Source organism: Sander vitreus, chromosome 6 (genome assembly GCF_031162955.1).
Source record: "Sander vitreus isolate 19-12246 chromosome 6, sanVit1, whole genome shotgun sequence".
NCBI classification, from domain to species: domain Eukaryota; kingdom Metazoa; phylum Chordata; class Actinopteri; order Perciformes; family Percidae; genus Sander; species Sander vitreus.
The window spans coordinates 21,708,139-21,722,075 of record NC_135860.1 but is presented as its reverse complement, the minus strand read 5'-3'; the positions used below and the strand labels follow the sequence as shown (position 1 = coordinate 21,722,075).

Here is a 13,937-nt window from a genome sequence, read left to right as displayed (position 1 = left end):
ATGTTAGAGTTGTGTTTTTAGATTAATAACGTTATTGCTAAAATGATGGTTTCATTATGTTGCTTTCTTTCCAAATTCAGGGTACTTTAGTAGACTGTTTTGTCTTGTCCTAGCCACTACTGCAAAGCACCCAAGTACAAGCTTCAGGCATGTCATTTTGACTTTGCTATAGCTCTCTGGCCAGCCAACAGAGTTAAGAAAGCATCTAATCAAAGTCAGACATAGCTCCAATATACTGCATCCCACTGACATATAATGCAACCTGATAGCAATAGCAAAGTGAAGTTTTGTAGAGATACATGGGAGCGGAGCTTTGGTTGAATAGTATGTAAATATGTGGTTGTAAAGGATAAGTGATATTCTATATTTTTCCAATTGTCAACAAATCCCATGAAAAGATCAAAACCACTAGCACACCAAATGTGTATTAATCCGCAGCTCAGAACAGTCCCCACGAAATGCATATAATATTTTCTCTTGTTTAACTGTTAAGTGTTGCTAAAAACTACAGTTCCCAGCTGTTTAAGAAAATTACTCAGCCTTTATAGAAAATGAAATAGATATTTGCGACCTGTATTTAAAGATGTCTGTCTTCTGTAGGAATGAATGGGGCTTCATGCTGAATGAAACACACAGAGAAGTCTGAAAGTATGGAGAGACAGACTAACACATTGTTGGTTTTGGTCTTTTCATGGGATTTGCTGGCACAAATTTAAATTCAAATTTAAATTAATTTAAAATGTGTTGAATTACTAACTCTTTTCACTGTTGTCCTGTGTGTAGTCCCTGGACAGGTCAAGCAAGTAGAGCTTGTCTTTTCTCAGGAGAGACTTTAACACATAACTTGACAATTCTTAGTCTAGCAATGATAAAACACAGGCTTATATTGCAGCACTCCTCCCATCAATCTTTCATTCTTCGCACAAATCCTCCTTTTGTCTCTCTCGCTCTGTTCCCATGTGTCACATCCTCTCTTCCACACGCACAAACCATACCAATTCATGTCAAAGCTGGGTGCCGATGTAGCTGCGGTTCTTTGAGAGATTGACTCAGTACTTGATCCTCGGTTTGTCAAACACGTAGACTTTAAAACAAATACCAGTCCTTCCCCAAAGGCTTTCTATCAACCAAAATCTGCTATCCACGACACGCACTCGTCTGAAGACATGTGGGGATAGAGCCTTTGCCACTATGGCACCCAGACTCTGGAATGCTCTGCCAACCAGCATTAGGTTTGCTGAGAATGTGGACTGTTTTAAGGACAAGTGAAGACTCACTTGTTCAGGCTAGCTTTTGGGTAACCTATGTCTTTTATTTATTGATCATTTTATCTGTTGTATTTGTACTTTATTCTATTCTTAGACAATTTTCTAATATGTTTTATCGTCTATGCACATTGTCAAGCACTTTGTGACACTGTCTGTGAAAAGCGCTGTATAAATACATTTGACTTACTTACTTTCTCTAGCACGAAACACTGCTGTAAACGAGAAAGACAAATGCAAAGACAAACACACCTGTGCAGTGCAGAATTACACACAGAGACAGTCACATAATGCTTTTTGAGGAAATCACAAGAAGGAATTGACCTACCTTGCATTACGTTAACTCCCCATAGACAGACACAGGTAAGCGAACATACACATGCACTCATATAATTACTATACACATGCATGCCCTGTTTTACATATGACAAAGCGGCCTTCTGGGACTTGTTCCTCCTGATGTTAGGATTGGGCAGTAGGAGATGAAAGTGGTGATTCGTGGCCAAGACAGGCTTTGATGATGAAACCTCCAATGTGAAGCAGTAATTATTAGACTGTATTGCTCTATGTGGTCTTCATATCCTCTTGTAATTACAACATGACATACTGTATAGTGGACCCTCAGTTACTGCTGTAATATTTTTTAGGACGCCCTGCCGCAGGGACTGAGGCTCTGAAATGGGCTTGTAAAGACTTGAGCTAATGATTAATTTTCTCTCTTCTCCTCGTTGGTTTTCTAATTTTCTCCCCCTTCCTGTCATTCTGTCTTCCAATTGTCCTTCTATATGTTCTCTCTTCCTCAATTTTTTGTCCACTTGTAACAATCTTCTTTTTGATCTTCCCTTTCGTCTCATCTCTTCCTGACCTCCCTTTTGCATCCCCCTACTCATGCCCATCCCCTCCTTCTTTAATTACTTTATTTTTACTTCCTTTCTACTCTCCATCTTTCTTCTTTCCATTTCCTTCGTCATGTCTGCTCTTAATGTCATCACCTCTACCTTTGCTGCATCTTCTCATCTCCCCTCTTCACCCCTCCCCTGCTACTTCCTACTCCACAGGTTCAGAGTACGTCTTGGATGCCACATCAACAGTATGTTATGCAACCTACAGTAAGTTTTTTTTAACCATCCTCTCCTTTAATTTTTGAGTTATATGTTTCTAATTCAGTCATTTTCTACATTTTTCAGCACTTTTCATGCCTCTTTTTTCCATTGCTGCTTGTCATCAGTGTGTCAGCGGGTCTAGCACTTAGGCCTTATGGGCTTCTTAGTCTGCCAATCTGAAAACATTCAAGATTCTGAGCAATGCACATTTAAAAAAGCTTGATAAGTAATGTGAATGTCTGTCATATTGGCTGCCACAGGATCTATGAAACAAATCTAAGAAACCACATTCTTGTTTGTGCTATAATGCTCACTACAGTATAATTGCTTTGTAACAGTTTTAATGTCACTAATTACATTGATAAAGAGACTTCTGGATATTATATCTAGCTGCAAGATGTCAACATTTGCTGACTCCATGATGTTCTTGTGTTTCAAATACATTACTTAATTACAAAAAAAAAAATTATTTTTATTTTTTCATTTTAAACTCGTATGTCAGTGCAGATAATGGCACAAGTCACTGAATAATTGCAATAAGCCAAATAATAAAAGAAAAATGACATACAGTTTGAAACAAATACAGCATGTGAGAGCCAAACCCAGGCCAAAAAAAATGCACACCCTGCATCAGAGTCTTACCGTGCTGAATCAGCCACTGAATAACCTCCTCACAGCAGCTCACAGAGCTCAGCGGAACAGAGGCTGGAATACATTAAAAAAGGTTGTCCCCTGCTGGTTTGAAATGAAACTACAGGTACAAAGCATTACTACTAAGCAGTGGTGGAAGAAGTATTCACATCCTTTACTTAAGTAAAAGTACTAATACCACACTGTAAAAAATGCTCTGTTATAAGTAAAAGTCCTGCATTGAAAATGTTACTTAAGTAAAAGTATGTAAGTATCCTCAGGAAAATGTACTTAAAGTATTAAAAGTAAAAGTACTCAATGCTGAAAAGTCCTCAAATTTTAGAAACTGGAAACGATCAAAACAGTTCTGTCAATCAACTAAGTGTTTAATCAGCTAATCATTTCAGCTGGACTTGTAGGCCGTTATATTGGTGGGTAGTTTAATTTATAATTAAACATAAACTACATTTATATCAAATATCTTAATTTGTAAAGTAGCTAGTAACTAAAGCTGTCAGATTAATGTAGTGGAGTAAAAATTACAATATTTCCCTTTGAAATGTAATGGAGTAGCATGCATGGCATGAAAGTGGCATGAAAAGAAAAGACTCAAGTTAAGTAAGTACCTCAAATTTGTACTTAAGTACAGTACTTGAGTAAATTTACTTAGTTACATTTTCCCACTGCTACTAACTGTAGTTGTAAACATTATACTAATATAAACTCAATTTTAATCTGTAACTACTGATCATATTTGTACTGTAATACACACCCACACATATATTTACACGTCAAGTCATGTATATTCCCTGTGAGTATATGGGTGTACAGTCAATACAGTATCACCGCAAATTTACACTCACTTTCAGACTCTCCTTTAGCCATGGACTGTATACAGCTATAGTAACTTAGAGCCTCCGCAGGCTTCGCTCTGAGCTCAATGTAAAGCCTCAGCTGACGTCCTGTCTGTCTGGCATACATTAACTACCCTAACATACTGTATAACATCTCTACACTTCTGTCCAGATGCAGGACAGAGTCCTCCCTTTAATTGTCAGAAGAAGTGAGGTATGTTGTTGCTGCATGCCTGGCAGGTGAAAGATCTCAGCAGTTCAAACTCACTTACTGGTTGATTATTATCAACAGGTTTTAAGGAATAAGAAAATTATAGATTCATTTCGGGAACACACAATAACCTTGAAAGTGCTTCAGATGAACAATAAACCTTAATCACCTCTTAAACATGTAATCATCAGAAGTTCACAGTTCCAGTGGTTCTGCTCGGCTACAGTGTACTTTGGTAATTTTATATTAACTCTGAGAAGAAATGTTAAACTAGCCTGTAAAACATGCATTTCATTTTTATACTCAGGTGTTTTGATTACACACCTGTCCTGGAAAGGGTTCATATGAAGGGGAAAGGAATACAATTCACTGTAGTTTACACATTTTTTTTATAGGGAACATCTCTATCAGTCAGAAAGTGAGGGAGACAATTGCACAATCCAATGAGGATTTCAGTCATCATGGCCATCATGGCCCGTGATGACACTGTCTGCTCCAGGTTTGTGTAAAGGAGAAGTAGGATTTACAGTACAGCAGGCTCCTTTCCGATATTTTCTAGAAAATAAAGTTGGCTTCTCTTACAAAGAGACAATAGTCAAAACAGATTTTATCATCCAGAATTTTATTTGACCACAAGTGTTAGTAAGTTGTTTTCTTGCAATATCACGTTTTATTCCTGCAAAATGCAGTTATGCTCTGTTGAAATTGTCAGCTGTAGGGGGGTGGAAGATAGAGGCAGTAGCACATATATGGTATATCGGCCGTGCACTGAGGAATTCCAGCTAATACTGTCACAATACAATACTGTATTTAAATTAGTTCCAAATTCTGTTGTCCCCCTCTCTATAGTTCTGTTATCCTATCGGTCTTCCTCTGTGTCTGTCTGCCAACTCCTGAAAGCATTATGTTGTCATGTCTGATTAAAATTATGTCTGTGAGAGAGCATAATACCCTTCTGAAAATGTGTTTTCAAACAAATGTCTTGTCTAATTATTTGGCAGGCCCCTTGATATGACTGCGTAAGACTTGGGAGAAGACAGAGAGAGATAGAAGAGAAGAAGGGAGAGGCAGGCGCAGGGGAAGGAAAGGAAAGAAGGGATTACAAAGAATAAATCGAGAACAATGAAAAGAAAACAACGGCTGCAAAAGCATGTCTGGGCTGTGTGCGCCTCTTCCCCAGCCTTGTCTCTGCATAGTCAAATCCCTGTTAGACAACAAAGGCGAAGGCTAGTCATTGTATTTCCTGGATACAGAAGAAGCTCAGCAAATTAAAGCTGCATCAGGGAGGGAGACTGAGAGAGACACAGCGGCTTAATTCTGTTCCTATGGCAGCAGAGGCTTCCTCACTGCTGTGCCTCGCTTAATGACCGGTAACTTTCAACAATAGTGTGCGCTCATTGACACATGTAGGTTGATGCATGCAAGCACGCCTCTTCTCATCACTCAGTCAACAGTCCATCATACAGTTATAGTTTTTGGGAGGGTTGCTATGTGTATCACTGACAATTGCACATGGTTTCACAGATACACACTGTAGTTACACGGTTACTAAAGAAATGAATAACTCTAATGAAAAGGTTAGAATGAGAGAAATAAAAATAAAAACAGTGCAAGTTCCCCAGGAATAAAGAAGGTGCACATACATGCACTCACACAATTGACACACACAACATAGGTTTATTCAGATACACACACCTATTCACACAGTGGTGCCTTAAGGACTGTGTTTCCGAGCCTTGGTGGAATGCCCAGATTACTTGAACTCGCTGTCTTTACATCTTAATTAGTGAGAGGATGTCTTTGTGCATAATTATTCACAAATCCCCCTACAGGAAATTAATGTATTACCCTAACTATGCATAGCAAAACAAAAAAGAGGGAACAGGGCTTATTGGGGAGCGCTGTAATGAGACATCCAAAGAATTGAGATTTCAGATCTTCCTGAGTTAAATTGCTATGTTAAACCCATTTAAGCAGACTAAGGTGGGGGGAGGGGGGGTGTTGAAAGAAAGCACAGATCAGTACATCTCTGAGCCTTGAATAGTGCACAATACGCGGTTTGTTTCCGGTATTTCTTTATGCTGGGATCCTTTGTGTGCACGTGTGCCTCTCTCAGCGTGCATAACCCATGCATGCATTTGGGGACATGTTTAGAGTTTACGACACAGCACTACCTGAATTTTGCTTCATGTCATAAAGTCTTTTGTGCTTCACAATGTAAAAAAAGAACAAAGACCAGGGTGTAGTCTCAGTATTGAAAATCCTTTTGTGGAATAATCCAAACATCTGCTTTTCAGATCACACCACCTGAGAGAGAACAAATAATGCCGGTTCTCTGGAACTCTTTGCATGCTCACACAGAGCTCCCGTCACACCAGCAGCCGTTAGTGGTTTTCTCGATAAATGGGTGTCATTATCACCAATACTGTGTATTTGATGCTGCATGGTGCCTGCAGCATTCTGCTAGTCAGCTTCACTTGACTTCTGGAAAAATGACAGCAAAAGAAAAGGAGGAGATGAAGACAGGAGGGAGTGAGCAATAGAAAGAGAGAGTTTAAAGTTGAAGAAGATCTTGTGTTTTTCTCTCTTCTGTCCTCGGGGAAAAGATAACTGTCTGTCTTGCATACTCATTTATTGCTTTCCACAGAAAAAAAATATGTCTGACACAATCTACCACATATAATTACATACTCACCACACACCAACTAACGCATAGTGTCTGCATGCCGACACGCAGAGATAGCAAGTTTAATTCTTGTACAGTTGTAAATCAGAGCAGACAATTAGTTATTGTGGGTTTCCTTTCTGCAGCTTTCTCTCAGCATGGGAGCCTGCTGCGAGATTGGATGAAGTGAGAGAAATAGCGAAGGAGGATGAGAAATAATTCAACAAGAGAACGTATTATATAGATGGATGAAAAGCTTGGGTATTAATTACAGTAGCTAGATTCTGGCTGCTAAATCTACTTGCAGGAGCCAAAGCTTTGTGGAAAGATCTGTGGATGCATCTGTGTGTGTGTGTGTGTGTGTGTGTGTGTGTGTGTGTGTGTGTGTGTGTGTGTGTGTGTGTGTGTGTGTGTGTGTGTGTGTGTGTGTGTGTGTGTGTGTGTGCGTGCGTGTGCGTGTGCGTTTGTTTGGAAAAAGTGCCACTCATTCACTTGTGATGTTGAGGACAGGGTTGAGGGAGCATTTCTGATAGGTGTGTTCCACAAACAGTTCTCCCTATGATGACAGCAGTCAGGAGGAAGAGCACTCACCACTGTTAGCAGCTGTGACAATCCTTGTCTGTACTCTGTGTGTGTGTGTGTGTGTGTGTGTGTGTGTGTGTGTGTGTGTGTGTGTGTGTGTGTGTGTGTGTGTGTGTGTGTGTGTGTGTGTGAAGCTTGCAGACATAAGGATCTTCACTTACAGGTTTGCAACTGTGAGCAACTCTGACACTGTGTGCGCCTTTGAGAGGAACGCTCCACACAGCTAGAACTTTCAATACTGTGTGTGTGGGCGTGTGTGTGTGTGTGTGTGTGTACCTATGTGTGCTTGTGTTGTTGCAAGCCTCCCTATGAGACCCTACAGATACAGAGCTGTTAGGACGACTGCCATACAGCTAGGCCGGTGCCTAAAATACCTAAATTTAATACCTGTGTTCTTCTAACATCTTGTCTCAACATGCAGCTACAGAAGTGCTGACTGCTCTCTGGAGTGATGCTGACACACGTCCACTGATGCTGTCTGTGCTCATGGGAAGTGCAGTTAAACAGCAATCACAAATGAACAGTGTTTACCTCTGCAGGGATGTTGCCAGGCATCTAAGCACACGGTGCGAGGATATCTATGGCGAGAAGCCTCCTATTAAAACAAGAGCTGTTGAGTCTGTAGTCGAGCTGTACTGGAAAAGTAGAGCTCAGCACATCAAGGTGTTAGCAGGCTTCAAAGTCCTTCACATCGAAGAGATTTACAGTAAATGCCTTTCTGCTTCATTCAGACACATGTTCTGTCAAACCTGCCTGGCAAGCCGGCTGCCTGGCTGCATTACCGGCAAACCCTTTGCAGTCATCAAACTTAACTGGGTTGGACGTTTTTTTCTTTTACTAACGTATTTCTACTAGCTGAATGTCTTACAAAGCAGCTGTATAGCATAAAATACATCCTCATTTCCCATTGCAGTACACACATCAAGTGACATATTTTGCTGATTATACTGATTTAAAGGAATAGTTCTACATTTTGGAAATATGCATTTTTGCTTTCTTGTTCTCCCCCGCCATCCCTTCATATATGACTTTCTTTGATTGGTTTAAATATTTTTGTTTAACCAAACTTCATAAACAGCCTGTTGTTTGTTTCATCGATCCCATTGGTTGCTTTCCATATAAGAGTTTGTTCACCTTGTACAACAATGTCTATACTGTTATGTGTCCTTCCTTCCTGCTTCAGGGTGCTGTGATCACCCCAGCAACGGCTCTAGAGCCCAGTTTGTCTCTTCACCCCTCCAGTGTAATGGCTCCTCTCACCCAGCAGATGAACCACCTGTCTCTGGGCACCACAGGCACCGTGAGTCTCAGCTTGTGCCTCCTCTAAACTATCTTGCTCGGCATGCATGTGTGTGTGTTTATCTTTTGAGTTGTAATATAATCAATACAATTAGTCCGTAGAGATTTCCATGATCAGCTGTAATTGAAATTATCTCACGGCAGAAACCACAAAGCCACACACATGGAAATTGCCTTTTTCTGTTTGCTGAAATGTGCGATGACCGTGGGACCAAGCCAAACTATTATGTAATGTATTGTAAAGTGTCACAAAACCACATGCCTCCGCAAGAATCTCAGACAGTACTTTTAATCCAGATATTCTAAAGGACAAATTGTCTGCGCCTACATTATAATACTGTCTGTATCTCCCCCCCCCCCTCTCTGCAGTACATGCCTGCTGCAGCGGCTGGTCCTATGCAAGGAACCTACATTCCCCAGTACACTGCAGTGCCTGCCTCTGCCATCACAGTGGAAGTAAGTTGTTACGCCTTATACTTACTTTAAACAGCAGCCTATATAGGGCTTTACAGGGCTGACATGACTTGAATATAGAGAATAATATTCACTATAATTCACATATAATTCTCTCGTATTGTGCCTCTCGGATAGATTCGATGCTAGTAAATTAAGCTGTAGTTTATAATGGTCACACTTTCATGAAAAAAAAGAAAATGGTACCTATGAGAGACTGATACTGAGACATCAGTGTCAGTCACTTATTTATTGCCAGTGAGGGAACTTAAGCCTTGATAATATCAGAATCAGGTCGTGGTTCTGTCTGTGTGATTCAGAGTGAGCCACTAATTATATTAAATTCCCAAAAGTCCAAGGAACTGTTATTTAATTCCTAAAATGAGCACCAGAAATGAGATTGGGTCTGCTGGAAGATCACTTTTAATCAATACCTGTCTTTGCTGAACTGTATTTTCTCAGTAACCTTTTTTCAGTGCTGTGTGGAACAAAGAGTCCTAAATTAAACATTCTAACAGTGTGAGAAAGCTTCATATCTGACTTGTTTCTGGGGTCAGGGCATGGTGACAGACCCATCTTCACAGACAGCCGCCCCCTCCTCCCAGGACGCCAGCGGGCAGCAGCCTTTAACAGTGGAGAATACAGGAGATCATGCCACAGCATACTCTTACCAGCAGTCGAAGTGAGTGTTGTAACTAGACGTGTGTCTCTGTAATGCAAACTTTCTGTGCAGCTGGTACAGAGGTGATACGTTATTGCGATATTACTCCTGCGTTGCACTGTCAAGTTTTTTTTCTCCATTCTCCACTTTAGTTAGTGGCATGCAGCATTTTCTGTGATAACCTAGATACGCCATACATCTTTTTTACACATAGATTTGTCAGTACACATACACAGCAATTTCATGCAAAACACAGCTTCAAGCTACCTTCTTAATAATGGAAAATAAGTTTTAAAAGATGTATTCATAGAGAGAGATTTACATGCACATATATTCAGTGCTCTCACTTTACGTAAAGCTCACAAAGTCATGCTATAGTGTATTATTGAGACATTATTCCATTTCAGAAAGATATAATGTATAAATTAGTTATACAGTATGTTAGAGCAGTTCTCTGTGTCTTAATAACTGGCTGAAGTTATTGTAGTTAGACATAATGTGCTGTGTAACCCAGAACTCAGATTCTCCTTTTTTCTTTCAAACACTGTTGTCACTTTGGCATGGAGGTATAACGCATTATAAATGCTGAACTTATAATACATTATGTCCACCACTTATAATACATTATATAGTTTGTTATAAGTTGTCATGAATGATTATAAGAATGTATTAAGAGTTTTATAAAGCCTTATAAATGCATCACAAAGTCTTATGAATGTGCTTATAATGCATTATTGACATAGAAAGTCTTACCGACTTTTTATTTAGCGTACGTGTGTAGAAAAGGCCAGACAGAGAACGCATTAAACTGTCTTCTCCTTACAATTTTAAAATGTTCTACAACAGTGTTTGCTAAGGTTGCGATTCACAAGTTAAATAAATCATGTTGAATAGTGTGTATGTAGGTACGGAAGACTACAGTGTGTAGTTGCACAGACAAAATGTTGTGTAGTTTTGGTCACAGAATCATGTCAACCTTTGCTTGTAAAACACATTTTTATCTTTCTCCTGGTGTTTATTCATCTTGTTTTTCTGCCTCCCTGATAACCTGCTGGTGGTTTCTTTTACACACAGCGGTCGGACAAAGAATGTGTGCCTGCTGTAGAGACTGTAGCATTGTCCACAGTTTCCTCAGTTACCCCTTTTTTCACTGACTTGTTTTTCTGTCTCCTTTAGATAACAAGATTGGTAGGAATCATTGCTGCATTGCCTTTAGAAGGACTGCACCGAGGCGCTGGAGACACAAAGAGAATCGAAATGAAACAGGGACAAAAAAAAAAAAGAGGTGACGGGCAACACTGAGGGGAGAATGCTTCCACTGTGCAAGGGCACCAAATAAAAGACAAAATGAAGAAAAAAATAAAAATCAATTATATTTCTTACCTGGTTGAACGAAGAAAAAGAAATGATGGTTTACTGAACTTGAGGACAATGAAATCAAACGCAGTCTGCAGCTTTGAGTTTATCATTTCTCACTGTGAGACTTGACTTTGCCTCCAATGGAAAAAGAGAAGACAGACTGAAATCTAAACTCAACCAACAAGCTGTACAGAAAAAAAAGAACATTTGAATGTGCAGGTAGATTTTCAGACATTTTTTATTAAAAAAAAGGAAGGAAGCAAAGTCTAGAAAAAAAAAAAACAGGTTGTCTTCCTTTGATATTAAGCTACATTATTTTCATTCTTTTTATTATTTGAGTAGTTTTCTAGAATATCAATGTTTTCGTAAATCTTTATTGCCTTAATTTTCTCAAACTTTGGGGAAAAAAATGTTTCCATAGTGTTGAATTATTAAAAAAAAAGAGTGGTTGAATGATTTGAGAGCTTCTTGGAGAGTTCCGCAAGCCACTGAGATGAAATCTACAAAGCTATTTGTACAGGATAAAAAAAGGTTGTAATTGTATGAAGATGATTTTAAATTATGTGTTGCAGTGCAGCTGATGTTGGTTGGGAGGGGGAAAAAAATCTTCTTTTATGCGACTTGTAGGAAGGGTCAATACACTGCTTCCTGGGAAATGCAGTTAGGTTTAATCATGGGATAAAAGTTCCATTTCTCCATCACATTTTTATTATGTTTTGTTTTGTTTTTAAATGCAGTCTTTTTACCTTTCAAAAACTGTTTTTGCTTTGCCTGCTTTGCTTGTCTCACCGCAAACAGAAAAGTTAAAAAAGGAACATCTCTGACTTTGACAAAAAGCAGAAATAAATGCTAGGGTTTTTAAATGTGCAAAAAGCAATAGTTTTAGTAAAACTGTTGACAGTTTCTTGAGTCTTTCTTAACCGTTGAACAAAAGCAGCCGACAGGTGGCATATTTTATACCAAAGATGAAGAAACTAGGTAGTGAAGAGATCTTCCTTACTGTATGTTGCTTTTTCTTTATTTTCTTTCACCTCTGAAACTGAGATTTTTCTTGCTTGTTAGTGTTGGTGTGTGAGATGGTTTAATCGGGGACTGGAACATGCAGTAGGTCTTTAACACAACTGCCTCAACAAGAAGAGCATGCTCTGAGATGTTTTGTTTGTCATGTGATCAAAAGTGGTGATGCTCTAAAGTGGCGCTGTAACATCTGTCGAAGTAGGTATGTAATTGGGAAATTGGTATAATACTTTAGTGGTAAAGAGGCCAAAAACTCATTATATCCTGTGGAATATTGGCATGTACTTTTTAAACCTGTGTATACGCCCAACAACATCCTCTTCAGGCTGTATTGACCAACCTTAAGTCCTTTTTATAACGGCCAGCCGAAATGCTCTTGATCAGTGGTTCCCAAACTCTTTTACGTCAAGGACCCCTAAACTGACACACACTAGACCACGGACCAACATCTGACCAGATTTTTGCTTTAAGATTTTTTATTACAGAAAGTGTGTGAAACTCATGACCAAAATAGTCATGCATTCTGTCATTGTGTACTTATGGATGGAATTATAGTGAAAATAAATGATTCCCCTTTTTGCTGGGGACCCCCTGGAACCCTCTCAAGAAACCTTGGAATCCACTGCTCTAGATTTAATTATTATATAAATTCACAGTCTCAGTCCATAAGACAAACTGTTTTACGCCGCCGTCTTGCCAAACACAAGCCATTGAAAATGTGAGTGGGGCGATGATCTCTGATAGAGGAAAGAGCATTTCTGTTGAATGAAATCATTTCAGCTTATGTACAGTATATTCTAAAAGGATGAGGATTTTGTTTTCCGTTTTGTGTTGCCTTTTTTTGTCTTTTTTAAAGAATTGATTATGATGTGTGAGCTGCTAAACACGTTGTATTATTGGGGATTGAGACAGTCTTGTGGGTGGGTGTGAAAGAGATACACTTTCAAAATTGACCACTTGAAGCCAAGATAAAGACAGTTAATTGTTATCCATGACTTGACTGCGTAAAACGCATCCTACAAGTTTTGTGCCTCTTCTCAAGTGAAAGAGTTCCTGGTTGCAGCCCTCATAAAAACACAAAACAAATCAGAATACTATTTTCTTTGATTGCTAAAAGCTGGTAATACGAATCTGCATTATTTGTACTAAGTAAGAGAGCATCAGTGAACTTTAACTGGCTGACACAAGCTCTGAGGTCAATCCTTGAAGACCCAGCTACCTGACACTCCACCAATGATAAGAAGCCAATGTAGGAACAGATGGACACGTAGAAAAAGTTCAACCAAAATCAAGCAGATACAAACCTCTATGGGAAAATAAATTATTGAAAGAAGAGAGAAAGTAGAGAAAGCGAGAACAAAAGTAATATTTATGAGATCTTTTTTTGTACAGGTGTGTTAAAGAAGATGCAACAGAAATAACTGATGATGCTATTTTTTTATTTGCTTGGTCACATGCCTTCCATGTCTTTCAACTTGTGATTCTGAGAGTGTCTGTAGAACCAGTGGATATTGCTGTAGTTTCAAATGTCTCTTTTCTTTGTTTTCTTTTTAGACAAATCTTTCAATAAAAAAATGTTTCAAACAGTCAATACTCCCCTTGTACTGTATATTCTGCAGGAACAAGGCGGTACCACTAGAGTGCACTGTAGTACACAGTATGAGAGTATACAGTATGAGATGTGAGGGGAGGGGATGAGAGGTTATTGGAGGAAGAGTGAAAGTGTGTGTGTGTGTGTGTGTGTGTGTGTGTGTGTGTGTGTGTGTGATTTTAACAGGTCACCAGGACATCTACAGTTGCTCAGTTGACACAGATAAACAAGCGGCATTTAGATTCAT

The 13,937-nt window shown here is 39.2% G+C and overlaps 1 protein-coding gene across 4 annotated transcripts in view; it reads left to right on the top strand.

Annotated features, from left to right (window-relative positions):
- Window positions 1-13,690, top strand: part of LOC144519913 (RNA-binding motif, single-stranded-interacting protein 3-like) — a 137,626-nt gene extending 123,936 nt beyond the window's left edge. The window contains exons 10-15 of one of the 4 annotated variants that reach the window (XM_078253437.1): window positions 2,324-2,374; window positions 8,494-8,610; window positions 8,754-8,837; window positions 8,979-9,065; window positions 9,620-9,744; window positions 10,900-13,690. In XM_078253437.1, coding sequence (XP_078109563.1) covers window positions 2,324-2,374; window positions 8,494-8,610; window positions 8,754-8,837; window positions 8,979-9,065; window positions 9,620-9,744; window positions 10,900-10,903 — 468 coding nt within the window. In that variant the 3' untranslated portion in view covers window positions 10,904-13,690. Of the gene's footprint in view, window positions 1-2,323; window positions 2,375-8,493; window positions 8,611-8,753; window positions 8,838-8,978; window positions 9,066-9,619; window positions 9,749-10,899 lie in introns of those variants that run through there. The other 3 variants (XM_078253439.1, XM_078253438.1, XM_078253440.1) reach the window with 3 other exon arrangements.
- Window positions 13,691-13,937: the final 247 nt, after the last annotated feature.